General features: G+C 60.5%; 1 protein-coding gene across 1 annotated transcript; it reads right to left on the reverse strand.

Annotated features, from left to right (window-relative positions):
• Nucleotides 1–642: 642 nt before the first annotated feature.
• On the reverse strand, nucleotides 643–18,884 carry MYO1F (myosin IF). The gene is made up of 28 exons (XM_054396074.1): nucleotides 18,813–18,884; nucleotides 17,651–17,788; nucleotides 14,582–14,671; nucleotides 13,379–13,473; nucleotides 10,670–10,757; nucleotides 10,352–10,441; nucleotides 9,647–9,778; nucleotides 9,413–9,547; nucleotides 9,206–9,338; nucleotides 8,102–8,298; nucleotides 7,917–7,997; nucleotides 7,226–7,312; nucleotides 6,986–7,072; nucleotides 6,681–6,848; nucleotides 5,693–5,778; nucleotides 5,327–5,408; nucleotides 4,975–5,081; nucleotides 4,568–4,666; nucleotides 4,345–4,489; nucleotides 3,986–4,100; nucleotides 3,265–3,434; nucleotides 3,017–3,162; nucleotides 2,354–2,500; nucleotides 2,124–2,272; nucleotides 1,790–1,873; nucleotides 1,460–1,661; nucleotides 809–975; nucleotides 643–719 (listed from the first exon to the last, which is right to left on the reverse strand). The coding sequence occupies exons 1-28, from the start codon at nucleotides 18,882–18,884 to the stop codon at nucleotides 643–645; spliced, it is 3,369 nt and encodes a 1,122-aa protein (XP_054252049.1).
• Nucleotides 18,885–27,213: the final 8,329 nt, after the last annotated feature.

Below are 27,213 nucleotides of genomic sequence, written 5' to 3' on the forward strand. Positions count from 1 at the left end.
TTGGCTGAGTCCTCTCAGCTTTTCCAACCAGGAACCAGGGAATGGTGATGGCATCCTGGTCCTGCTGCACCCTAGGGCCCTGCTGTGACCCACTTTGCTGTGCGCAGTGGTTCAGAGTCGTGCTGGAGTGTGGAGCCCCCCGAGCTGGGTTCCTGGAGGAGCTGAATTCTATGTCCAGCATCTTCTGGAAGGTTCAACATGGGGTGGGCAGGGATGCCTCTGATGTGTGTCCTCCCCCTTTGGGGTACATGGGGGTGCAGGACTCTTGTCATGGGGCCAGCAGCAGCCATGGGTGAAAGACAAACTCTGGACTCGATTTCTGAGCCTGATTATTTCCCTTAACTATTAACAACAATTCTCTTTACAGCCCAGGATCACCAGAGCAGCTCCACTGCTTCCACAGGGTATGAAGAAGCAGCAAGGAGCCTGTCCTCGCTGCAGGGAGGTCACCACCTAAAGCTGGAGTCCACTGGCTGGCACTGGCCCAGCCCAGTAGCCAGCACAGCCCACAGGGGTGGCTCACAAAGAAGCCTTTGCTCAATGCCAACCTCGTTGGAGAACCATCCCAGAGCCACCTTTGGCACGACCACAGCAGGTAGCAAGATGGTGACCTCCTCCTTGCCTTTGGCCACTGTGCCCAGCTCAGATCTTCCGCACGTAATTGCCAGGGAAAAGCCCCTCCTTGCCATGCAGTCGACCTTTCCACCAGCCTGAGATATCTGGGAAGGGAGGAGAAGAGAGCTGAGCCGGGGGTGGTGCTGACCTCCACAGCGGGGAGGAGCCGGGCAGGGCAGGCCCCCGGTGGTACCTTCCAGGAGGATGTCGATGACGTCGCCCACGTTGAAGCTGAGCTCGTCCACGTCCTGCCCAATGTACTGGTAGAGAGCCTGGCAGCGTGGCAGGGTGGCCTTGGGCTGGGGCTTGGGACGCCGGGCAGGGGGCGGCCGCTGGCTCAGGCTCCGCCGGCGCTGCATGCTGCGGGAGCAGGGCAGAGGGCAGTCGTGGGGGTGTCCTGCACCCTCCTTCCTAGCCTGCCCTCCCCTCCCAACAGGGTGCTTTGGGTCCTCAGTGTGCTGGCAGTGCCCAGGGGAGTGTGGAGTCACCAGCCCATGAGTAGATGTGGCACTTGGGGACAGGTGGTGAGGTGATCGTGGAGGTGCTGGGTGAAAGGTTGGGCTTGGAGGACGTAGAGGTCTTTGGCAGCCTTCATGATTATAGTCTGGGAGAACTGAGGTGTGCAAGAGACTTGGGGATGCCAGTAAGGAGTTGGAAATGCCAGCAGGGGGCTGGGGATGCCAGTGAGGAGTTGGAGGTGCTAGTGAGGACTTGGGAGATGCCAGTAAGTCTGGATAGCCCAGACCTGGTTGGACTTCTGGGCAACCAAACTGCTCAGAGGGCACAGAGCATCTCCTGGGACTGGGAGCAATGGGAAGGGAAGACGAGGCAGGGAGGTACCTACCCAGCCACCCCCTGGTCGGGCACGCTGAGGAAGTCCATGTTGTGCTCGGAGGGTGGCCGTGCCCTGGGCTGGTGCCCGGTGCTGTAGGGGGGAAGCACCGCGGCCGGTGGCCCCCGGGCCTGCTTCTGGGGCACTGGATAGGTGTCCCTCGGAGCCCGGGGGTCACCACGTGGGAACTGGGGTGCTCCATTCCTGCAGGCACCTGGGAAACCCCACCCCAGCATGGTGCATTACAGGTGGGGAGGGTCCATGCTCAACCTGCACTCCCACCCCGTGGGATGGAACCAGGCTGGGGTCCCCCACGCCCCACCCTGGCACTGCCCTTCTCACCTCTGGGGGCTGGTGGGGCACTTCGGGATGGTGCTGGACGCCTGCCGCCACCTCTGCTCTGTGCTACCCCCTTCCTCGTGGGCTCTGGGGGGACATGAGCCCCCCGTTAGGTGATGTCCTCAGAGCCAGCTGGCGGGGAGGGGTGTCCCCACGGTTGGCACCCAGCTGCCCAACCACCCGAGCAGCAGCAGGTCCCCCCGCAGTGAAACGCGGGCCCAGGCCACAGGCTGGCTCACCCAGATGTTCCCAGCCTCCAGCTGTGACCTGTGGCCCCAGCACTCCTGTCCCCCCCCTTCTCCCTTGGTAGACCTCCCCAGACCCCCTTGGCACTCACTGGCATTCCTGGGGAGCCCATCCCCGATGCTGACCGTGAGGGTTTTGCCTCCAGCCTTGAGGGTGGCCACATCTCCCTGCCCCCTGACGAAGGTGACAGTGCGAGTGCCACCACCGCCCCAGCCCTCCTTCTTCACCCGAAACTGTAGTCTAGGAGAGAGGGAGAGGCTGTGAGGCCACGGGGACAGTGCCCTGCCCTGCTTTGCCACCTCCCCTGCCCCCCATCCTCACGTGTCCTTGAAGGAGAGGCAGAGCTTGGTGCGGGTGAGCTCCTCGTAGCGTTTGCAGAGCAGGCTGAGCAGCTCCGTCTTGAAGATGGACTCCAGGAAGCTGTCGGAGTCATTCTCGTGGAGGATGAAGAAATCATCCTGCCTGGTGCTGAGGGACAAACCCCGTGGCAGGGGGCATCAGTGGAGGGCAAGGCTGGCAGCAACCAGTTCTGGGGGAGGGGGAAACTGGGAGCCTTGCTGGGTCTGGAGGTTTTTGCAGCCAGGCTGGATGTGGCTCTGAGCAACCTGATCTAGTGGGAGGTGCCCCTGCCTATGGCAGGGGGGTTGGAACTGGGTGATTCTTGAGGTCCCTTCCAACCTTGACCATTCTATGAGCAAAGGTGGAGGGTGGTTTATAGAGACACAGAATCATTGTGGTTGGAGGAGACCTTTGAGGTCATCAAGTCCAACCATCAATCCAACACTGCCAGGCCAAATGGAGCTCCCTGGCCTCCAAAACGCTCTATGGGGAACCTCCTCCCCATGGCTCAACGTCCTGCTGCCTCCACAGGTGAGGTGCTGGGGCCTGGATTGAGGACACTGAAGCCACCAGAGCTTGGTGGAGCTGCTGGGTGAAGCCTGACCCCATGGACCCCCTGCAGAGAGCCTGTGCTAAGGGACACACCTCAGCGAGATGCCGCTCACCGCCTGCAGCTCCACTTTCTTCTTGAGCACCTCCTTGACCTGCCCCTTCTCAGGACCTTTCTTCACCTTCTCCCTCCCGATCAGGTAGAAGCACTTGGGGGTGAGGATGAAGTCCCTCTTGATGGGCTGGGGAGTGGGGCAGAAGGAGCAGGGGGTGAGGAGGTGTTTGCAGGGGGACACCAGCCCTGCACACACACACACACAGAGCCTGTCCCAAGCCCCAGGTACCTTGAACCTTCGGTCGTACTTGGTGATGCAGTCGGCAAAGTCAATCCTCTCCCTCTTGGCCAGGAACTGCCGCAGCTCCGGACGCTCCTCCATGCCCAGGTAGTCGCCCACGAAGTTCCTGTTGATGCTGTTCCTCCTCCGCTCTTTGAAGTTGTAGAGGATGTTGGATGCTGTGAAGGATCCCAAAAGCCATGCTGGTGGGACCAGGAGGCTCAGCCTTCAGTCCTTGCCTGCCTGCCTGCCTGGCTGGTGCCTGCCCTCCCAAAGCAGCTGTGGGAGTTGTGGAAGATGGTGGGAGATGTGGAAGATGTGGGAGCTGTGGGAGATGTGGGAGATGTGGAAGCTGTCGTATGGATCATGGCAGCTGGCGTCATATGGATCAAAGGGCAATGGGCACAAAGTGGAAGCCAGGAGGTTCCATCTGAACAGGAGGAGAAACTTCTTTGGTGTGAGGCTGCTGGAGCCCTGCAGCAGGCTGCCCAGAGAGGTTGTGGAGTCTCCTTCTCTACAGAGCTTCCAACCCCCCCTGGCCATTGTGCTCCTGGGCAAGCTGCTGTGGGTGCCCTGCTGGAGCAGGCGGGCTGGACTGGGTGATCTCCAGAGGTCCCTTCCAACCTCACCATGCTGGGAAATCTGTGACCATTCTGTGAAGAAGTCTGAGCCCCTCTTTAAGCTGCAGGAGGAGTCCCCCCGCGGGGTGCAGGCTCGCTGCTGGCCTTACCCTCCTCTCGCATCTGCTCATACTTCTGGACGGCCACGTGCCGGCGCCAGGCCTTCTGGATCACCCGGGCAAAGCCATCGAATTTCCTCTCCCTCATCTCCTCCAGGAGAAAAAGCTGGGAAGGGCATAGGGTGCTGAGCACCAACCCCCAGCTGCATCACCTCTCCTGCACCCCCAAAGCCTCCCCAGCGCAGTGCTCAGCTCCTGCACCTCTCCGAGGAGGAAGAGCTGAGAGGGAGCCGAGCACCAAGCCTCAGCTGCATCACTTCTCCTGCACCCCAAAGCCTCCCCAGCTTTGCCCAAAGCCATGCCCAGCTCTGTGCAGCATCTCCTGGGGGTGCAGAGCCCTGGGCACCCACCGACTCGGGGTTCTTCACGAACACCTTGCTCCGCCCCATCTGGTACTGGTCTGGGTCCATGTTGACAGAGCGCAGCAAGTGCTGCACCCCTTGCCGCTCGTCCCCGCGCCAGGACGGCCATGTCTCGGGGGTGAGGATGGCATAGCTGTGGGGAGAGGGGCCTGAGAGTCACTACTGGGCTGCAGGACCCCCCTCCCCGCCCCCCATCCTGGTGCCCACTCACCGCTGCAGGAATTTGTGGAAGAGGCGGCGGTAGGCGAAGCCTGCGCGGCGCACTCGGATGTTCTCCTTCAAGCCCAGGTACTCCACTTGGTGCTTCACCCTGTGGAGCCGTGGGGGACAGGTTGGCATGGGTTGGCAGCTTGTGGGGAGGACCAGCTTGGGCCCTTCCACCACTGCTTTGTGTGGAGGTGCCCGTGACTGTGTGGGAGGGAGAGCTTCAGGGGCTCAGGTGGAGCCTCTCTGTGTGCCTGTCCCCACGTCCTCCTCAGCAGTCCCCTGGGTCTGTGGGCAGCACGGAAGGAGCAGCCCAGGGGTGCAGTTTGTTGGAGGAAGGGCAGTTCCTGGCCATACCTCCATGGCTGGCTCCCATTGTCCAGGCTCTGTGGGGCTCCCTGGGTTCTCTGTTACCTGCTCTCCTCCCAGTCCCGAGGTTTCTTGGTCTCGTTGGGTTTGATGCAGCGGATGTAGTGTGGGGTGCACTTCATGAGTGTGTTCACCAGGTCGTTGGCCTGTTTCTGATGCAAGGATCAACCTCTGTAGCATCAAAGGTGCTGCTGCAAGCCCAACACCCTGCCTCTACCCCACAGGCAACAGCTCCAAGTCCACTCTTCTGCCCAACACCTTCATAAACACAGGACATGGCCTAGTGATCATGGAGGTGTTGGGTAGAAGGTTAGACCTGATGACCTTGGAGGTCTTTTCCAGCCTTAATCCTTCTATGACTGTCTGGTTCTGCTGTCCTGCAGCCTCAGGGTCCTACCTTGATTTTGGAGCCCGCGGTGGTCGGCCTTCCCTTCTTGTCAGACTCAAGCTTTTCTGGGAAAAGCATCTGGATGAAGCCACTGAAAAAGGCAGGGGACAGTCCCCAGGTGAGAGCTGCCAGGGGGCCTTGTCCCTGGGCCGAGCAGGATTGGTGCTGATGGGTCAGGACCTCTCTGCCCAGCTCTGCAGCCCCTGCCTGCTGTGCGCTTGACAAGGGCATGCCAACGGTGCCCATGGGAGATGCAGAGTGCTTAGCACCCTAAACTACGGCTCCAGGAGAGGCAGGACCAGCAAAGCTTTATGCCACCCTCTGCCCCAGCCCTGTTGGGGTGGCCCTGGGGACCCCAGCAATGCCAGGACTCACTATTCACTGCTCTGCATGAGCTCAATCAGGTCGGTGAAGAGCACGTCCCGGTTGCGCTCACAGAAGCCACTCACGTCGTAGGAGACCTGGGGGCAGGAGAGGGACCTCAGCCCCATGCTGCTGTGGCCAGGGCTGTGGGGTGCAGGATGCAGGGTGTGGGGGGCAGGAGGAGGGGTGCAGGGTTCAGAATGAAAGGTGCAGGATGCAGGGTGAGAGGTGCAGGAGGAGGGGTGCAGGATGCAGGAGGAGAAGTGCAGGGTGCAAGAGGAGGGGTGCAGGAGGAGGGGGCAGGGTGTGGGGTGCAGGATACAGGGTGTGGGGTACAGGAGGAGGAGTGCAGGAGGAGGGGTGCAAGATGCAGGAGAAGGAGTGCAGGAGGAGGGGTGAAGGATGCAGGATGTGGGGTACAGGAGGAGGAGTGCAGGAGGAGGGGTGCAGGATGCAGGGTGAGAGGTGCAGGAAGAGGGGTGCAGAATGCAGGAGAAGGAGTGCAGGAGGAGGGGTGCAGGATGGAAGGTGTGGGGTACAGGAGGAGGAGTGCAGGAGGACGGGTGCAGGATGCAGGGTGAGAGGTGCAGGAAGAGGGGTGCAGGATGCAGGAGAAGGAGTGCAGGAGGAGGGGTGCAGGATGCAGGGTGTGGGGTACAGGAGGAGGAGTGCAGGAGGAGGGGTGCAGGATGCAGGAGGAGGGGTGCAGGATGTAGGAGGAGGAGTGCAGGAGGAAGGGTGCAGGGTGCAAGAGGAGGAGTGCAGGATGCAGGGTGCAGGGTATGGGGTGCAGGGTGAGGGGTGCAGGATGCAGGGTGTGGGGTACAGGAGGAAGAGTGCAGGAGGAGGGGTGCAGGATGCAGGGTGAGAGGTGCAAGAGGAGGGGTGCAGGATGCAGGAGGAGTGCAAGAGGAGGGGTGCAGGGTGCAAGAGGAGTGCAGGATGCAGGGTGCAGGGTGAGGGGTGCAGGGTGCAGGAGGAGGGGTGCAGGGTGCTGTACCTTGCCTGCATAGTGGTGGATGATGAAGCCTGAGCTCCAGCTGTTGAAGTGCTCGTGAGTGCCCACAGCTGCCTGCAGCTTCTGCAGCAGGGTCTGGTCTGCCCCCTCGCCGGTGGCATGCATGGTGGCACAGACATCATCCAGGACACTCATGATCCCAGGGGGGTTCTGGAGGAGGGAGAACAAAGCCATGGGGGTCCAAAGGCTGCCACCCATCCTTGGTAGCACCCAGGCCATGGCAGTGTCCCCCTCCCCGTGTGCCTCAGCTCCCCAAGAGCTCCCAGGCAGGAGGGGACCTCACTCACCAGCTTGTTCTCTATCAGGTCGCACACCACCTTGTTGTTGAAGTACTGGATCTGGGTCCACTTGATCCCCTCCTGCACATATTCCTCCTTGGAGAGGTGCAGGGAGAGCTGCTGGGTCCCCAGCCCTATGGTGTGCTGCAGCCCCCCTGCTCCTGCCTTGCTGCTGGGGCTGCCTGGCAGCAGGGATGCAGGGTGCAGGAACTGGGGTGCTGGTGTAGCCCTGCAGCCCCCACCCTGTACCTGCTCTGCCTTCAGGGTCAGCTCTATGAAGATCTGCTGCAGCTTCTCGTTCACAAAGTTGATGCAGAACTGCTCAAAGCCATTTCTCTGCAAAAGGGCAGAAGATAAAAGAGGAGATGGGGCTGAGCTGGCTCCTGGAGGACAGGCTGAGAGCCCTGGGGGTGTTGAGCCTGGAGAAGAGCAGCCCCAGAGGGGCTCTGAGCTGTGCTCAGCAAGAGCTAAAGAGTAGGGGCCAAAAGGCTGGGGCCAGACTCTTCTCAGTGGTGCCCAGGACAGGACAAGGGGCAATGGGCACAAAGTGGAAGCCAGGAGGTTCCAGGAGGAGAAAATTCTTTGTTGTGAGGATGCTGGAGCCCTGCAGCAGCTGCCCAGAGAGATTGTGGAGTCTGTGCAGAGCTTCCAACCCCCCCTGGGCATTGTGCTCCTGGGCAAGCTGCTGTGGGTGCCCTGCTGGAGCAGGGGGTTGGACTGGGTGAGCTGTAGAGGTCCCTTCCAACTTCACCACGCTGGGATCATGCAGGAATTCTGTGACTATTCCTCTGCCCCACACAGAAGAGCTTTTGGCTACTGCTCCAGGGACCCTTCCTGGGGCTGTGGCCCACTCCAGTCCCCTACTCCAGCCACTCTCCTTGCTGCAAGGAGCAGGGAAGGACATTCCCCAGCTGACCTCCTCCAGCCAAGCAGCCCCTACCTGAAATATTTCAAAGCCATAGATGTCCAGCACCCCGATGCTGTACTCCTCATAGGGCTTCTGCATGGCCCTGTTGATGGACTGCAAAGAGAGATGGTCTGAGCCAACTCCAGCAGGGCCCAGCTGCACCCAGGGGTGGGTGGTGAACATCCCCTCCATGCCCTCAGCGCCCAAGGACCACCAACCTCCACCAGGAAGTCAAAGACTCGTGCATAGAGCCCCTTGGCCAGGGCATCCCTGGTGTAAGCTGCCTGCTCCACGTTGAGGGTGACAGTGATGGACTCGGAGCGGCCACCCCACCTGCTGTCCATCTTCCTGCTGGTCACCTTCTGGTTGAGGCGCTCCTGGTCGATCCCCAGCAGGTAGGCAGGGAAGGCCAGGGCTGGACAGAGTGAGGAGGAGTGCTCAGGGCTGCCTGCTCCCTCCTGCACCCCTAGCTCACTGCCCACAGCCACCCTCCAGCCCCATCCCAGGGCGGCAGCTGGGGGTGTGGGATGTGGTCCTGCTGCTAAATTATAGCAAGTGACTCCTGGCATCCATCCTCTGGGTACTGAATTGTGCTGCTTAGGTTGCACCATGTCTAAAATAATCAGAACTGGTGTGGGCAGCAGGGCCAGGACACCTTGTGCTGGGCACTGGTGAGGCCACACCTTGAGTACTGGGCTCAGTTTTGTGCCACTCACTCCAAGAAGGTCATTGAGGAGCTGGGGCAGGTCCAAGGAAGGGCAACAAAGCTGGGGAAGGGTCTGGAGAGCAGGGTTGGGGAGGAGCAGGTGAGGGAGCTGGGGGTGTTCAGCCTGCAGAAAAGGAGGCTGAGGGGAGACCTCATTGCTCTCTACAGCTCCCTGGAAGGAGGTTGGAGCCAGGGGGAGTTGGTCTCTTCTCCCAAGGAACAAGGGACAGGACAAAAGGAAATGAACTCAAGTTGCTCCAGGGGAGATTTAGGTTGGACATGAGGAAAAATTTCTTCCCCCAAAGGGTTGTCAAAGCCTGGCCCAGGCTGCCCAGCGCAGTGGTGGAGTCCCCATCCCTGAAGGGATTTAAAGCCATGGAGATGTGGTGCTGAGGACCATGGTTCAGTGGTGCCTTGGCAGTGCTGGGGTAAGGATTGGACTCAATGTTCTTAAAGGTCTCCTCTGACCAAACTGATTCTAAGAACCCACGATTCCATGATTCTATGATGCTGATCTCCTTCTCTCTGCCAGGAGGATTTGTGCTATGGACACTTTGCCAGGGGTCTGTGAACGTCCCCCCTTGCCTCCCTGGAGCAGAGCAAGGTCACTACTCACAGTCAGGGTTCTCCACCCGTGCGTAGTTGCCCTCCTCCCGAAAGCTGATGTTCCCCAGGTGCAGGATCCCTGCCACGATCTGCAGCACCAGCTGCTGCTCCTCTCCACGGATGCCAATGACCTGCATGGCATTCTGGGGGTGGGGACCCCATCAGCCCCTGCCCAGCTTGCAGCTGGCTTTGGGGGTTGCCCACCCCAGGTGCTCACCATGGTCTCGTGGAAGTCGCTGCGGTCATCGGTGCCTTCCACCTGGTAGGTGTCCGACTGGTTCAGGTAGTAATAGTAATCTGGGTTCATGATGCCCAGGTTCTGCCTCTGCTCTTGGGATGCTCCTTCGATGAGCTGCTTGGGAAACAGGAGCTGTGGGCACCTGGCCCCTACCCCTGCAGTGCCCAGCTGGCTCTGTGCCTCCTCCCCCCCCCCCCCCCCCCCAAGCTGTACCTGGTAGTAGATGTGGAAATTCCTCTCGCACTCATTCTGGCTCACCACCCGCGACTTCTCCAGCAGGAAGTTGGAGATCTTTCCTCCATCAGGCTCTCCACCTCGGCTGAACTGGATCTCAAAGTACTTCCCCTGCACCAGCACAGCTCCCACTGAGAGCCACGACCCCAGCTGCAGGCACCCTTCGCTCCCTTCAGCCCTGGCTTCTCTCATGCAGTTGTAGAATCCCCAAATCCCAGCATGGTGAGGGTGGGAAGAGACCTCTGGAGCTCATCCAGTCCAAGCCCCCTGCTCCAGCAGGGCACCCACAGAGGCTTGCCCAGGAGCACAATGGCCAGAGGAGACTCCACAACCTGTTTGGGCAGCCTGCTGAGGGCTCCAGCAGCCTCACACCAAAGAAGTTTCTCCTCCTGGCTTCCACTTTGTGCCCCCTGCCTCTTGTCCTGCCCCTGGGCACGACTGAGCAGAGTCTGGCCCCAGCCTCTTGTCCCCCACAGGTCCTTCAGCTCCTGCTGAGCATTGCTCAGATCCCCTCTGGGGCTGCTCTTCTCCAGGCTCTCAGTCCCAGGGGTCTCAACCTTTGCTCCTCACAGAGCTGCTCCAGGCTCCTCAGCACCTTCCCCTTCTCTCCCACCACTCTGGGACCATTGCTGGGATGGATCCTGGCCGTGGCACTGCCCCTCTGCCCCTGCCCTGCTGACTCACGAAGCGGCTGGAGTTGTTGTTCCGGACGGTTTTGGCATTCCCAAAGGCTTCCAGCAGAGGGTTGGACTGCAGGATGATGTCCTTCACATGCTGGGGGCAGAGGAGGGAGAAGGTGGAGCTGGGGTGGGGGTTACGCACCCACACCAGCACTGCTCACAGCTGGGGACAGACCCAGGGCTCTGGGGGGGGGGGTCTGTCTCTGGAGCTGCTCTTGGGGATCTGTCTCTGGGGCTGCTCCTGGGGCCAGTATCAGATGGAGGGAGCAGTGGGGAGTGGTTGGGGGGATGGGGGTGCAGTGGGGGGCACACAGGGACATACCTGCACCTTCTCTCCTCCCCCAGACACTTTGGAGATGTAGCCCATGATGTACTTGGCTGCCACTGTTTTCCCGGCTCCGCTTTCTCCGCTGTGCAAGAGCCAAGAGCAGAGGAGAGGTGGAGTGGCCCCAGCAGAGACACCCACCCGGGGGGCTTCGGGGTGGGATGCTGGAGAAGGGCTAGGGGTCGGCAGCAGGTGACAGAGGATGTGTCCACCCCCTGCCAAGTCCTCTGAGCACACTGGGGGTGGGGGTGCCTGGGGGTGGTCGGGGCTTTAGAGTCAGAGAATCACAGAACTGCTGAGGATGGAAGAGAGCTTTGAGAGCATCAAGTCCAGGCTTCCCCAGAGCTCACAGTCCCAGCACAGCTGCTCAGCCACTGCCACTGCACCACCTCCCTCAGCACCACCTCCATGCGGCTTTTAAACCCCTCCAGGGATGGGGACTCCACCACCTCCCTGGGCAGCCTGGGCCAGTGCCTGAGAACCTTTCCTGGGAAGAGATTGTTCCTAATATCCAACCTGAACCTTCCTTGGCACAGCTTGAGGCTGTTTCCTCTTGCCCTGGCACTTGCTGCCTGTCAGAAGAGACCAACCCCCACCTGGCAGGGAGCTGTAGAGAGCAATGAGGTCTCCCCTCAGCCTCCTCTTCTCCAGGCTGAACACCCCCAGCTTCCTCACCTGCTCCTCACCAGCTCTGTTCTCCAGACCCCTCAGCAGCTTTGTTGCCCTTCTCTGGACCTGTTCCAGCCTCTCAATGTCCTTCTTGGAGTGAGTGGCACAAACCTGAACCCAGCACTCAAGGTGCAGCCTCCCCAGTGCTGAACAGAGGAGGACAGACACAGCCCCAGGCCTGACCACTGCTCCTGGCATAAGAGGGGGCAGAGCAAGGCTGGGTGAGGAGCTGCTGCAGGGGAAGATATTGGATTCCTCATTGCTGGAGTTTGGAGGGGAGGAAGAAGGCTTGGGAGCTCCAAGGGGAAGTCTCTGGCCTTGCCCCACATCCCCTTGCAACACTCAACCGGAAAAACGCATTGCACAAGGCTTGGGTCTCAGCCCAGGACAAGGCTCTGCAGCTCCTCGTGGTGCTCATGGCCAGGGGTCCCTCCAGACACCCTCAAGCCTTAGATCTCTCCAGACACCCTCATGCCTTGGGTCCCTCCAGACACCTCCATGCCTTGGGTCCCTCCAGACACCTCCATGCCTTGGGTCCCTCCAGACACCTCCATGCCTTGGGTCCCTCCAGACACCTCCATGCCTTGGGTCCCTCCAGACACCTCCATGCCTTGGGTCCCTCCAGACACCCTCATGCCTTGGGTCCCTCCAGACACCTCCATGCCTTGGGTCCCTCCAGACACCCTCATGCCTTGGGTCCCTCCAGACACCTCCATGCCTTGGGTCCCTCCAGACACCTCCATGCCTTGGGTCCCTCCAGACACCCTCATGCCTTGGGTCCCTCCAGACACCTCCATGCCTTGGGTCCCTCCAGACACCTCCATGCCTTGGATCCCTCCAGACACCCTCATGCCTTAGATCTCCCCAGACACCTCCATGCCTTGGGTCCCTCCAGACACCTCCATGCCTTGGGTCCCTCCAGACACCCTCATGCCTTAGATCTCCCCAGACACCTCCATGCCTTGGGTCCCTCCAGACACCCTCATGCCTTGGGTCCCTCCAGACACCCTCATGCCTTGGGTCCCTCCAGACACCTCCATGCCTTGGGTCCCTCCAGACACCCTGATGCCTTGGATCCCTCCAGACACCTTCATGCCTTGAATCCCTCCAGACACCCTGATGCCTTGGATCCCTCCAGACACCTCCATGCCTTGGATCCCTCCAGACACCCTGATGCCTTGGATCCCTCCAGACACCCTGATGCCTTGGATCCCTCCACACACCTTGATGCATTGCATGCCTCAGGACCTACCAGTGAGCATCACCTCTTGCTGTGCAACCCTGGATGACCTGGACAAGCCCAGGAATCATAGAATCATAGAATCAGCCAGGTTGGAAGAGACCTCCAAGATCATCTGGTCCAACCTATCACCCAGCCCTAAGCAATCAACTAGACCATGGCACTAAGTGCCTCATGCAGTCTCCTCTTGAACGTCTCCAGTAATGATGACTCCACCACCTCCCTGGACAGCACATTCCAATGGGCAATCTCTCTCTCTGTGAAGAACTTCCTCCTAACATCTAGCCTAGACCTCCCCTGGCACAACTTGAGACTGTGTCCTCTTGTTCTGCTGCTGGCTGCCTGGGAGAAGAGCCCAACCCCCACCTGCCTACAACCTCCCCTCAGGTAGTTGCAGACAGCAATGAGGTCTCCCCTGAGCCTCCTCTCCTCCAGGTTAAACACCCCCAGCTCCCTCAGCCTCTCCTCACAGGGCTTGTGTTCCAGACCCCTCCCCATCTTCGTTGCCTTTCTCTGGACACATTCCAGACAACATCTCTCTTGAACTGAGGAGCCCAGAACTGGACACAGCACTCAAGCTGTGGCCTGACCAGAGCTGAGCACAGGTGAAGAATAACCTCCCTGCTCCGTCTGGCTGCACTATTCCTGATGCAGGCCAGGATGCCATTGGCCTTCCTGGCCACCTGGGCACACTGCTGGCTCAGGTTCAGCCTACTACCAACCAGCAACCAGGAGGTGTGGAAAAGGGGTGAATGGGAGCAGGCAGCCCCGAGGGGGTTGTTGGCCTGTGGCTGTACCTGATGATGGCACACTGGTTCTCGCCGTCGATCAGCATGTTGCGGTACATGGAGTCTGTCAGGGCGTAGATGTGGGGGGGGTTCTCATACTGAGCCTGCAAACAGGGGCAGGGACAGCTGAGCACAGGGCAAACAGCAGCTCCCTGCCCTCAGCCCCCTCCCCAAGCCCCCTTGGCTCTGCCCACGCCTGGCACAGGGCGGTGGCACCCAGCAGGGATAGGCAAGGCAGCTCCTGCCACAGACTTGGGGTTGGCAGCAGTGTGCCTGCTGGGGGTTGACTCCTCCCTCCTCCTTGGGAAGCTCCTGGGGGCTGAGCTCTTCCCTGGGGCTGGATTTGACCATTTTGGGGTTGCTTTGGGGTGGGTGTCTGAGCTGAATTTCCCAGGAATGTGGATCTGCTCCTGAGGCTCATTTAGCAAATCTTCATGGATGAGTCTGGGAGCAGTGACCCCTGTGGCACCCAGAGGGCTGGTGAGGGTGGGGACACTCATGGGACACCCCCAGGTGCTCCATGGAATCCCAGAATCATTTTGGCTGGAGGAGACCTTTAAGGTCATCCAGTCCAGCCCTTACCCCAGCACTGCCAGGGCACCACCAACCCATGGCCCTCAGCACCACATCTCCACAGCTCTGAAACCCCTCCAGGGATGGAGACTCCACCCCTGCCCTGGGCAGCCTGGGCCAGGCCTTGACAACTCTTTTGGGGAAGAAATTTTTCCTTATGTCCAACCCAAACCTCCCCTGAGGCAACTTCAGGCCAGTTCCACTCATGGCATTGTTGGGACCCAAGTGCAGGACTCAGCACTTGGCCCTGCTGAGCCTCATTCCACTCATGCAGCTGCTGTGGCTTCCCCAGATCACCCCAAAGGAAGCCCAGTGAGGCCCTGGCTGTGTCCCCCCAACCCCCAGGGGGCAGGGGGCAGGGGCAGGGACAGGGGGTAGGGAGTAGGGGTAAGGGGCAGGGGGCAGAGGCAGGGGACAGGGGGCAGTGGTAGGGGGCAGGGACGGGGCAGGGAGCTGGGGGCAGAGGCTGGGAGCAGGGGTAAGGGGCAGGGGGCAGAGGCAGGGGGCAGGGGTAGGGGCAGGGGGCAGGGGGCGGGGGCAGGGGGCAGGGGGCAGGGGGCAGGGGACAGGGGCAGGGGCAGGGGGCAGGGGCAGGGGGCAGGGGACAGGGGCAGGGGCAGGGGGCAGGGGCAGGCTCACCGCTCCCTGGTAGAGCTCAACCTCGCGGTCGGTGAAGTAGGGCATCTGCTTGAAGGGATTGACGGAGATCAGCACTGGCCCAATGTAGGTCTGAGTGGCAGGTTAAGGTCCATCTGTCCTTGCTCTTGTCCCCCATTCCTGATCCAGAGGCAGGAAGGTGGTTGGGGAGGTCCTTGCCTCATCTTGGAGGCTTTCAGCTCTGGTGCAGGCAGAGCTGCTGCCACAGCTTGGTGCTGTCCCTAGTGCCTTGCCTTGGGGTGTCCTTGTGCTGCCATCAGAGCAGGGTACAGCAGGAGCATCCCCTCAGCTCCCTGGCTGAGGGTCTGTCCCCAAAAATGCATTTCCAGCATCCTGGAATTAATAGAATCATGGGATTGCTGTGGCTGGAAAGGCTTTCTGAGCTCCTTGAGTCCAGCCAGCAACCCAACCCCACCGTGGCCACCAACCCCTGGCCCCAAGTGCCATGGCCAGAGGTTTCTTGAGCACCTCCAGGGCTGGGGACTCCACCACCCCCCTGGCAGCCTGTCCCAGTCCCTGACCACTCTCTAACCTGGAGCAGAGGAGCCTGAGGGATGTCCTCATCCATGTGGATAAAGATGTGCAGGGCAGTGTGGGGAGGACAGAGCCAGGCTCTGCTCAGGGATGCCCAAGGAGAGGCCAAGGGGCACTGGGGGCAAGCTGGAGCAGAGGAGGTGCCACAGGAACAGGAGGAGAAACTTTGGCACTGTGAGGGTGCTGGAGCCCTGGAGCAGCTGCCCAGAGAGGTTGTAGAGCCTCCTGCCCTGCAGACTTTCAAACCCCCAGCCCGGGGGGACCCTCCCCTGCAGGGGGCTTGGGCTGGATGAGCTTTTGAGGTCCCTCCCATCCCCTCCTGATCTGTACTGAGATAATGGAGGCTGGGGACAGAAGAGTGCTGGTGGGACTCCCCCTGAGCCCCCTGAGGAGGGGAAGAGCTGGTGGGGGGTGCTGGTGAGGTGCAGGAAGCAAGAGGCTCTGCTGGGAAATGCAGAAGCTTGGGGGTGCTGAGTCACAGCCCGATGGGGTCTGGTGCTCAGCAGCACCACAAAAAGGAAGAAAGAGGCTGCCTGGGGCAGTCTGGTTTGGTTTGGGTTGGTGTTTTGTTTGTTTTTTTTTAGCTCAAAAAAATAAAAGAAGAAAAAAAAAAATCTAACCCCAAATCCAAGCCCTACAGACACTGACAGCCCTGAGAGAGCTCTGAGGGTGGCAGTGTCACTGTGTCACCACCAGCCCAGGCCAGAGCATGGCCTTGTAAGGACAGAGATCATCTTCAGGGAAACCACAACCCTCAGCAGGCAGCTCGGGCCCCGTGGCCACCAGAGCCCCCCCGTGTCCAGCTCTGCAGGGAGCAGAGCAGAGCAGAGCAGGGCAGGGCAGGAGGTTGTCCTCTTCCCACCAGAGCTGAAGTGTGAGGCTGAGCTGGGTGGGCTGAGGTCCCACGAGGCCAAGTGCCAGGTCCTGCTCTTGGCTCACCACAACATCTCCTGGCACTGTGTGGCCCTGGCACCTGGGGCCATGCTGGTGTGAGGCTGATGGTTGGGCTGGAGGAGCTCTGAGGCCTTTTCCAAGCCAAGCACTCCTGTGGTTGGCCTGAACCTCAGCCTGTGGCCAGGAGAACGTCCCCACCTGTCCCACAGAGCCTGAGAGCCACCAAGCCCCATGCATGGTGCTCAGCAGTGACAACCCTGCAGCTGCAAAGGTCCCTGGGCTGGGGGATGGTGCAGTGGGGACAAGGTGGGAGCCTTGCACCCTGCTTGGTCTTGATGGTGTCCCAGGGGTCCTGACACTGGTGGCACCTCCTCCACATCTCCTGCAGAGATGCTCCTGCTGTGGGCACAGAGCAGCTGTGGGGAGAGGGGGAGATGGGTGACAGCAACGGGGGGTGATGGTCACTGCCCCCACAGGGGTCCAGCTCCCTCAGCACAGCCTGGAGGGTCTGCAGTGTGCAGAAGCAGAGGGGGACAGCAGACAAAGGGCTTTGCTCAGTGCTCTTTGCTTAGTCCTCTCTGCTTTGGGCTTTGTGGCCAAGAAGGGGTCCCAGATGCTGGCTGCAGAGCCTCAGCTTGGGAGCAGCAGCAATTCCCCAGCTGACCCCAAGCCTGTCCCACCAGAGAGTGGGGCTGGGACACCCTGCAGGCACTGGAGCAAGCCCAGCCTGGCCCACAGCCTGGCCAAACCTTGAGGCACAGCCCTGCTGCTGCTGTGCCCCTGCTGCTGCTGTGCCCCTGCTGCTGTGCCCCTGCTGCTGTGCCCCTGCTGCTGCTGTGCCCCTGCTGCTGTGCCCCTGCTGCTGTGCCCCTGCTGCTGCTGTGCCCCTGCTGCTGTGCCCCTGCTGCTGCTGTGCCCCTGCTGCTGCTGTGCCCCTGCTGCTGCTGCTGTGCCCCTGCTGCTGTGCCTCTGCTGCTGCTGTGCCCCTGCTGCTGTGCCCCTGCTGCTGCTGTGCCCCTGCTGCTGCTGTGCCTCTGCTGCTGTGCCTCTGCTGCTGTGCCCCTGCTGCTGTGCCCCTGCTGCTGTGCCCCTGCTGCTGTGCCCCTGCTGCTGCTGTGCCCCTGCTGCTGCTGCTGTGCCCCTGCTGCTGCTGTGCCTCTGCTGCTGCTGTGCTCTTGCTGCTGCTCTGCCCCTGCTGCTGCTGTGCCTCTGCTGCTGCTGTGCCCCTGCTGCTGCTGTGCCCCTGCTGCTGCTGTCCTCTTGCTGCTGCTGTGCCCCTGCTGCTGCTGTGCCACTGCTGCTGCTGTGCCCCTGCTGCTGCTGTCCTCTTGCTGCTGCTGTGCCCCTGCTGCTGTGCCCCTGCTGCTGTGCCCCTGCTGCTGCTGTGCCCCTGCTGCTGCTGTCCTCTTGCTGCTGCTGTGCCCCTGCTGCTGTGCCCCTGCTGCTGTGCCCCTGCTGCTGCTGTGCCCCTGCTGCTGCTGTGCTCTTGCTGCTGCTGTGCCCCTGCTGCTGCTGTGTCCCTGCTGCTGCTCTGCCCCTGCTGCTGCTGTGCCCCTGCTGCTGCTCTGCCCCTGCTGCTGCTGTGTCCCTGCTGCTGCTGTGCCCCTGCTGCAGGGAGGATACAAAGATGTAGTCGTCCATGAAACGCTTCTGGAGGTTCTCCACGATGGCCTCCTCGCAGATCCTGGACAGCAGCACCATGTCATCCACCCCACTCTGCCTGACATTGTGGCTCTGCCAGTGGAAGCGTTCCTTGCTGCCCTGTGGGGAGAGGAGGAGCACAGGGACTGCACCAGGGCCCCCAGCAATGGCCCAGAAGCCCCCCCTGAGCTGCTGACAGCTCTGACAGGTCCCTGCCCAAGCCCAAAGCAGGCTCCTCTGGGCAGCTTGCAAAGCTCAGAACCCCGGAGCCTGGCCTTGCTCCATCCCTCTGGCCAAAGCCTGCCTCACCCTGGAGGGGAGCAGCACTGACAGCCTGTGGGCATCTCTGTGACCTCCCTCCTGCTCCTCATGGAGGTTTCTGAGGGCAACTCTGCTCCTGAGTCAAAGGGGCAGCAAAAATAACCCAGGGGAAGGCCAAAGCATGAAGCTGGGGGGACCATCCCTGGCACTGGGCATGCTCTGCACCCCTTTACACCCCATTTACACCAGGGCTGAGGTGCCTCCAGCACTCTTCCCTTCCTGCCCAAGGAAGTGCATCACAGTCACAGCATCATCTTGGTTGGAGCAGAGCTTTAAGAGGGTCAAGTGCAAGCCTTGACTCAAGAGATTCACAGAATGCAGCAGGTTGGAAGGGAGCCTCCAGGGGCACCTTGTCCAACCCCCCTGCAGGCAGCAGGGACACCTCCAGCTCGAGCAAGGCTGCCCAGGGCCTCAGCAAGCCAGCCCCAAACCATGATGCCAGGACCTGCTTCCCAGCTGCCCTGGCTCCATCCTCAGGGGGCTGGGATTTAACCCTCCTGGGGCAAACACAGCCCTGGGCTGGGAGGGGGTGAGGGAGGGGGAGGAAGAAAACAACTCAAAGGCTTCTTGTCCAGCATGCTGCAGAAGAAACCTGCTGAATGCAGCCATGGTGCCCAGGAGGGGACACCCCAGCTGGAGCTGCCCCTGGCTCCCACTCTTCCTCTTTCACCCCACTGCTCCCAGTACTGATTTCACTTCTCCTCCTCCCCCCCATCACCCCCAGCCTCTCACTCTTTCCATTTCCCTTTTCTTCTCTTCCCCTTTTGCTTCATTTTCCTGCTGGCTCTCAAGAATTCAGACCTCCAGCCCCTGATGTGTTCACAGCCTCCTGTCTGCCCCGTGGGTGCTTGGCACTGCCCAGCAGCCCCAGCACGGTGGGGGACAGAAGTGCCATCATGGAGCAGGATGGTGCTGCACCCCCTGACTGCCTCCTTCCCTGCTGGGCTTTACAATCCAGAACACCACCCATGCCCCCCCAGACTCCAAGTGCAACCCAAGCCTCCCACGGAGCTGGGAGGGCTTTGGGCTTTGTGCTGCACCCCAAGCCCTGGTGCAGGAGCTTTAGGGTTCCCATCCCCTCCCCTTGGGCTGCATGGACCTGGCTCAGCTCAGGGGGTGCAGGGGGGCTGCTCACATAGCCTGAGACCACCTGAGGAGTTTTTCTTCATCCTCCTGCTGGCTGCTCATGAGCTTTCCCCTTGCCTTCCCCTCCTCTTCCTCCCCTCCAGCCTAATAAGCCCCTAGGAGAGTCACCAGGAAAAGCTCAGCTGGGCTCAGGTCACCATCCTGCCACCCAGGGAGCTGCTGGTGGCCCCAGGGAGCTGCTGGTGGCCCCAGGGAGCTTCCCAGCTTCAACCCAACCTGGCCAAACTCTTGTGCTTGAGGTGGAGAGGATCAGGTCAGGAGGAGCCCACAGAGAACCCAACACTGTCCCCTGCCTCCATCCCCCTGAGCCCCCTGGCACAGGCACCTGGGCTGGGCTGGGCACTCAGGACACCAAATTAAGGCAAAAAAAGAACATTTCCTGTGCTGTGAGCTTGTCACTTTTGAGCTGAAACCCAGAGTTTCTCCTTCAGTCAAACCACCTGCTCAGAGCTCTCAGCTGTGCCCTTCACCACACCTCCTCTTCCTCTGGGCACAGGCTTGGGGCTTTTCTGCCCTGGGCTGGGGCAGCTGGTGCCAGCCAGCTGCAGGGCAAGCACTGAGTGGCTTTAGAGGGAGGTCCCCTCTGGATGTGTGCCCACCATGTGTCTGGGGGCACAAAGCTGCCTGGCTGCCCCCACATGTCCCAGAAGGTGGCAGGGCAGGGAGGGTCCTGGGGCTGGGGCTGACTCAGCTGGGTGAAAGCCTTCTGAGGAGGATGAGGAGGAAGGATGCTCCCTCAGAACCAGTGCCCAGCAAGCCCTCGTGGGGCAGGGGCTGTGGGCAGTGGTCCCCACAGATTTTGCTGTCAGAGGTTTGGGGCAGTGGCTCCTCTGTCCCCTCCTCTGCCCCAGGGCTGAGCCAGGGAGCAGCAGAGCAGCAGAGCAGCAGCCTCTACCCTGGGGGTCCCCAGGGCAGGTGGCCTGAGCCAAACACCTCCCCTTGATCCTCAAGCTGAGCCCAGCAGTGCTCAGCAGCCCTTGGCCTGGGCTTCCAGGTGCAGCCCACAGCTGCTTTGCACAAAGGACTTTGGTGGTGGTCTCCTGGGTGCATGCCTGGAGAGCCTCAGCAAGACCCTCAGCAAGCACAGAAGGGTTTGGGTGGGAAGGGACCTGGAAAGGTGACTGAGCCCATCCCCCCCTGCCATGGGCAGGGACATTTTCTGCTGGGTGAGGCTGCCCAGGACCTCACCCAACCTGCCCCTGAGTGCTGAGACATCTCCCACCCCTCCGGGCAGCCTGGGCCAGGCCCTCACCATCCTCAGGGGGAGGAAAAAGTCTCCCTAAGGCCAGCCTGAACTCATCCAGCCAAGGGATGTGGGATGGAGATTGCCACCAGCACTGCCACCAGCACTGTCACCAGCACTGTCACCAGCACTGTCACCAGCACTGCCACCAGCACTGTCACCAACACTGCCACCAGCACTGTCACCAGCACTGCCACCAACACTGCCACCAGCACTGTCACCAGCACTGCCACCAGCACTGTCACCAACACTGCCACCAGCACTGTCACCAGCACTGCCACCAACACTGCCACCAGCACTGTCACCAGCACTGCCACCAGCACTGTCACCAGCACTGTCACCAGCACTGCCACCATCACTGCCACCAACACTGCCACCAGCACTGCCACCAACACTGCCACCAACACTGTCACCAACACTGCCACCAGCACTGCCACCAACACTGTCACCAGCACTGCCACCAACACTGCCACCAACACTGCCACCAGCACTGCCACCAACACTGCCACCAACACTGCCACCAACACTGTCACCAACACTGCCACCAACACTGCCACCAACACTGTCACCAACACTGCCACCAGCACTGCCACCAACACTGCCACCAGCACTGCCACCAACACTGCCACCAACACTGCCACCAGCACTGCCACCAACACTGCCACCAACACTGCCACCAGCACTGTCACCAGCACTGCCACCAACACTGCCACCAACACTGCCACCAGCACTGCCACCAGCACTGTCACCAACACTGTCACCAGCACTGTCACCAGCACTGTCACCAGCACTGCCACCAACACTGTCACCAGCACTGCCACCAACACTGCCACCAACACTGCCACCAGCACTGCCACCAGCACTGTCACCAACACTGTCACCAGCACTGTCACCAGCACTGCCACCAGCACTGCCACCAACACTGTCACCAACACTGCCACCAACACTGCCACCAGCACTGCCACCAGCACTGTCACCAACACTGTCACCAGCACTGTCACCAGCACTGTCACCAGCACTGCCACCAGCACTGCCACCAACACTGTCACCAACACTGCCACCAGCACTGCCACCAGCACTGTCACCAGCACTGCCACCAACACTGCCACCAGCACTGCCACCAGCACTGCCACCAACACTGCCACCAGCACTGTCACCAGCACTGCCACCAACACTGTCACCAGCACTGCCACCAGCACTGTCACCATCACTGTCACCAACACTGTCACCAACACTGTCACCAGCACTGCCACCAGCACTGTCACCAACACTGTCACCAACACTGTCACCAGCACTGCCACCAGCACTGTCACCAGTGCACTGCCACCAACACTGCAACCAGCACTGTCACCAACACTGCCACCAGCACTGTCACCAACACTGTCACCATCACTGTCACCATCACTGCCACCAACACTGTCACCTTCACTGTCACCTTCACTGTCACCATCACTGTCACCATCACTGTCACCATCACTGCCACCAACACTGCCACCAGCACTGTCACCAACACTGCCACCAACACTGTCACCTTCACTGTCACCTTCACTGTCACCTTCACTGTCACCAGCACTGTCACCATCACTGTCACCTTCACTGTCACCAGCACTGTCACCAGCACTGCCACCAACACTGTCACCAACACTGCCACCAGCACTGTCACCTTCACTGTCACCTTCACTGTCACCTTCACTGTCACCATCACTGTCACCTTCACTGTCACCTTCACTGTCACCAGCACTGTCACCAGCACTGTCACCTTCACTGTCACCTTCACTGTCACCAGCACTGTCACCTTCACTGTCACCAACACTGTCACCATCACTGTCACCATCACTGTCACCTTCACTGTCACCAGCACTGTCACCAGCACTGTCACCTTCACTGTCACCTTCACTGTCACCTTCACTGCCACCACCACTGTCACCAGCACTGTCACCATCACTGTCACCATCACTGTCACCAGCACTGTCACCAGCACTGCCACCAGCACTGTCACCTTCACTGCCACCAGCACTGCCACCACCACTGTCACCAGCACTGTCACCAGCACTGTCACCTTCACTGTCACCTTCACTGTCACCTTCACTGTCACCATCACTGTCACCAGCACTGTCACCAGCACTGTCACCTTCACTGTCACCATCACTGTCACCTTCACTGTCACCTTCACTGCCACCAGCACTGCCACCACCACTGTCACCTTCACTGCCACCAGCACTGCCACCACCACTGTCACCAGCACTGTCACCAGCACTGTCACCTTCACTGTCACCTTCACTGTCACCTTCACTGTCACCATCACTGTCACCATCACTGTCACCAGCACTGTCACCTTCACTGTCACCATCACTGTCACCATCACTGTCACCTTCACTGCCACCAGCACTGCCACCACCACTGTCACCAGCACTGCCACCAGCACTGTCACCTTCACTGCCACCAGCACTGCCACCACCACTGTCACCAGCACTGTCACCAGCACTGTCACCTTCACTGTCACCTTCACTGTCACCTTCACTGTCACCATCACTGTCACCAGCACTGTCACCATCACTGTCACCAGCACTGTCACCAACACTGTCACCTTCACTGTCACCTTCACTGTCACCTTCACTGTCACCATCACTGTCACCTTCACTGCCACCAGCACTGCCACCACCACTGTCACCTTCACTGTCACCATCAGTGCCACCAGCACTGTCCCCACATGTGATTGCTGGGGCAGGGAGGGGCACAGGGAGAGGAACAGAGATGACAAAACATCCTCTGGTTTGCAGCTCTGAGCCACCAAAAGCAAGCCCTGGGCAGGAAGCAAGGAGCCCAAGGTGGCACTTTTGATCTGGAGACAGACCAAGGCCAGGTGCAGCCAACACCTTCAAACCACAGGAAGCCTTCAGGAGAGCCAGCATGGGGTGGGGGGGAAGGAATTGCATGGTGGTCACCACCCCCAGCCCCCAGGCACAGGCAGGGTTTGGGGATGGGAAGGTTCCTGCAGCATTCTGGGGCTGGGGGCTGGCCTCAGGGCTGGGGCTGAGGTCGTGGAGCCCTTCACAGAGCCACAAAACATCTTCAGGTGTGGGGAGGGGAAGGTTTGTGTCTTGCAGGGGACAGCATCTGAGCAACTTCTCACTGGTGGCAACAGACAGCATGGGTGGAGCAGGCTGTGGGGAAGGGTCTGGGGACAGCATCACCCCCAGGCATGGAGGGAGCAGAGCTGTAGGCTGAAGGACACAGCTGTGGCCACCCCCTGCAGACCCTCACTCCATGCCTGAGCTGCTTCTGAGGCCCCTTCTGCCTCCACACCAACCTCCAGCTCTGGCTGCTGCCCTTCCAGCAGCTCTGTGTCCTGCATGTGCCAGGCTGCAAGGTCCAGCCCTTGGCACTGATGCCCAGAGGGTCCTTCCAGGCATGGGCTGGCCTGGGGAGGGGATTCCATCTGCCCCCAGCACCCCCTGCCACCCTACAGCCCTCTGCCCACATCCTGCCAGCACCACCAGATCTGAAACCAGAAGTGCTGGTGGGAAGCTGGGCCAAGAGGAACACAAAAGTTCTCCTGTGGGCACCCCTAGCAAACCCAACCCCTCTGAGTGCCAGCCTGGCCTCACCCACCCCATGTCCTCCATCTGCTGGGGTCAGATCCTGGGGGGCACCGATCCTGCACCCTCCACCCAGCCCCAGCTGCTGCCCTGCACCAGAGCCTCACCCAGCCCCAGCTCCCTGTCCCCAGGCCTGGGCAGCACTGTGCCCTCTCCAGAGGGGACTTTGAGTGGGCTGCTGGCACCTCCCAGAAGGCAGCAAAGGGCCATGAAGGCTGCAGGAGGGGGCAGTGCCAGCTCTGAGGTGGCATGAGAAGAGGGTGACCTGCCCAGGGTGCCCGAGGGAGACAGGGTGGGGGGAGCCCAGGGAGGGTCCCCCTTGCACTCACCATGGTGTCCCCCGTGTGCTGGGGCTGCTGTCACCGAGGGCTCAGGGCCATCCCTTTGCTTTTCTGCCTCTGCTGCAACTACAAATTGTTGCTAATTTTTTCTTCTTCTGGTTTTTTTTTTTTTTTTTTTTTTCTCCTCCCACTTCCTCGTTTCGTGCTGGCTTAGGGGAGGGTGGGGAGGATGAGGGTGGCTGCTGTGGGGGGACACTGAGGTGGCACTGCCCCTGGCTGACCTCATCTCTGCTGCAGACAGGTGCTGGAGGGGTGGTCTCTGAGCTGGGAGAGCAGGTGGGTGCTGGGGAGAGCCTGGCAGGGATGCTCAGAGCTGCCACAAATCCTTTCCTCCTCACCCCCACCCCAAGGTGACAATTTGATGCCCCAAGGTGACAGCTTGGTGTGGCTCCAGGGGCAGCCAGCCAGTGCTGGGGGGGGAGCTTTGCCTCAAGGAGCTTTTAGGAGCAATAGAATCATAAAATGGGTTGGGTGGGAAGGGACCTCCCAAACTCATCCAGTCCAAGCCCCCTGCACTCAGCAGGGACATCCCCAACCAGAGCAGGTTGCTCAGAGCCCCAAACAACCTGAGCTGCAGTGGTGCCAGGGCTGGGGCAGCTCCCCCCTCTCTGGGCAGCCTGGGCCAGGCTCTCCCCACCCTCAGGCAGAAGATTCCTCCCTTCTCTCCAACCTGAATCTCCCTCTTGCGGTTCCAGACCACCACCCCTTGTCCTGTCCCTCAGGTTCTCCAGAGGCAAGGCACAAACCTTTGTGCCAGTCCCAGAGGAAGCAGCCCCTGGGATTCAGGGACCCCCCAGCAGTGTTTCAGGGTCACAGACATGCAGACCCCCCCCAGCATTACCAGCACGGGGGCTGTGTGCCCTTGGAGCTGCCAAGGAGAAGCCTCCTCCTCTGTGTCAGGCAGCAGCTCTGGGTGATCTCCAGCTCTCCAACCTCCTCTGGTCACTCAGGCTGCAGGCAGAACCACTCCTGCTCCTCAAAGCCCTCCCTCAGCAGCAGCACCAGGAGCTGTGGGGGGGCTGCCCAGCTCCATGCAATCACAGAATGCCAGGTGGGAAGGGACCCCAAGGAAGGTCCAACCTCTCCAGGTGACAGTGGAGTCAAAAGGAGCTCGTTTGGAGGTCCTAGCAGGGGACCAGGAGTAGAGGAACTGGTTCCAAGCTGTGCCAGGGGAGGTCCAGGCTGGATATCAGGAAATATTTCTTCACTGAGTGGGTTCCCAAACATTGGAATGGTCTACATGGGGCAGTGCTGGAGTCACCATTCCTGGGGGTGCTCAAAGCACTAAAAGGGTCCCCAAAGTTTGGAAAGGGTTCCCTGGAAGGGCTCCCAAACATTGGAAAGGGTTCCCTGGAAGGATTCCCAAAGTTTGGAAAGGGTTCCCTGGAAGGGTTCCCAAACATTGGGATGGTCTGCATGGGGCAGTGCTGGAGTCACCATTCCTGGGGGTGCTCAAAGCACTAAAAGGATTCCCAAACATTGGAAAGTGTTCCCTGGAAGGATTCTCAAACATTAGGATGGTCTGCATGGGGCAGTGCTGGAGTCACCATTCATGGGGGTGCTCAGACACTAAAAGGGTTCCCAAAGTTTGGAAAGGGTTCCCTGGAAGGATTCCCAACCATTGGAATGGTCTGCACAGGGCAGTGCTGGAGTCAGCACCCTTGGGCTGCTCAAGCCCTGAGCACTCTGGACCTGGTCCTTGGGGCTGTGGTTTGGTGTGGGTCAGGGGTTGGAGTGGGTGACCTTGGAGGTCTCCTGCCAGCAGAGGAGTTGTGTGTGTGTGTGTGTGAGACCCTCCTGGGTGAGAGGGGCTGGCCCAGGCTGGCTGCTGGAGGAAGAGGAGTGGGAGCAGAAGGTGCAGGCGGGGTGGTAGCTACTCCTTTATTATAATGATGGCGTTTAGGTCGCTCCTCCTCCCCCCAGTTAGTGAGTTAAACATTTGTCATGATACAGCTATCTAGATAAAAAGGTGAGGACCCCCCCAGCCCCTCCCCACAACCTCAGCATGGAGCATGGCACCAGCAAGGACACACAGCCAGGTCCCACTCCACAGCCAGGAGGGGTTTGGTTTATGCTGAGCACCAGGGAAGCTGTGATGGAGCTGAGAGGAGAGGAGAGGAAGAGAACAGAGCAGGGGCAGGAACAGGGGAGGGCCGGCAGGGTGGAGAGGTTTGCTGGAGGGGCAGAGGGTTGTCCACCTCCCTGCAGCCTAGGGAGGACCTGTCCCCAACTCCAGAGGAACCCAGCAGGGCTGTGGGCAAGATTCTCCACTTTGGTGATGCAGGAAGCTTTGGGAATGTTTCTCCTCAGCACACCAAGGAGCACAGCAAGCAGGGGCTGCAGAGCTGAAAGCCAGGGCTCCTCTGCAGGCTGTGGTGGCCCATGGAGAAGATGTGTCCTGGCCCCCAGATGTGGCCAGCAGGTGACCTGGAGGAACCCCAAGCCTGCTCTGTTCCCATCACTGGAGGTCTCCTTGGGGCAGAGGAGTGGGTGGCACTGGGACCAGCACCCACCCTGCCTTTGGAGGCCAAGCACCATTTGGAGGCAAAGCACCTTTGGAAGTAAAGCACCTTTGGAGGCCAAGCAGCCCTGGAGTCTGTGGCCTTGGCTGGGGAGGGCCCTGCCAGGACCAGGCAAACTGGTCCTGAGCCATGGCTTGGCCATGGGGACACTGTGACCTACATCCCCTTGTGCTTCCTGCAGCCCAGCAGGTCCTGAGCACCCCTGGGGTGAGCCCAGCCTTGAGCACACCTCAGCCTCCACCTCAGCTCTGGCTTGGAGGTGAGGACAGGGACCAGGGCTGCCAGGAAGAGTCCCCCAGGCAAAGCAGAGCTTGAGTGACCCACTCCCAGTTAAACTGGGGTCACCACTCTGCTCCCTGGGGCACCTGCTCCC

Source organism: Indicator indicator, chromosome 36 (assembly GCF_027791375.1).
Source record: "Indicator indicator isolate 239-I01 chromosome 36, UM_Iind_1.1, whole genome shotgun sequence".
Taxonomy (NCBI): Eukaryota; Metazoa; Chordata; class Aves; order Piciformes; family Indicatoridae; genus Indicator; species Indicator indicator.

What these genes read in the sequence shown, in the direction of transcription:
- MYO1F (XM_054396074.1), bottom strand. Translation starts at nt 18,884, where the DNA reads ATGGCACTTCTGTCCCCCACCGTGCTGGGGCTGCTGGGCAGTGCCAAG. An exon ending in ACGGGTGGAGAACCCTGACT is followed by an intron (nt 8,299 to 9,205) that starts GTGAGTAGTGAC and finishes CACTCTGTCCAG; the next exon opens with CCCTGGCCTTCCCTGCCTAC. An exon ending in TTCCACAAATTCCTGCAGCG is followed by an intron (nt 4,490 to 4,567) that starts GTGAGTGGGCAC and finishes CTCTCCCCACAG; the next exon opens with CTATGCCATCCTCACCCCCG.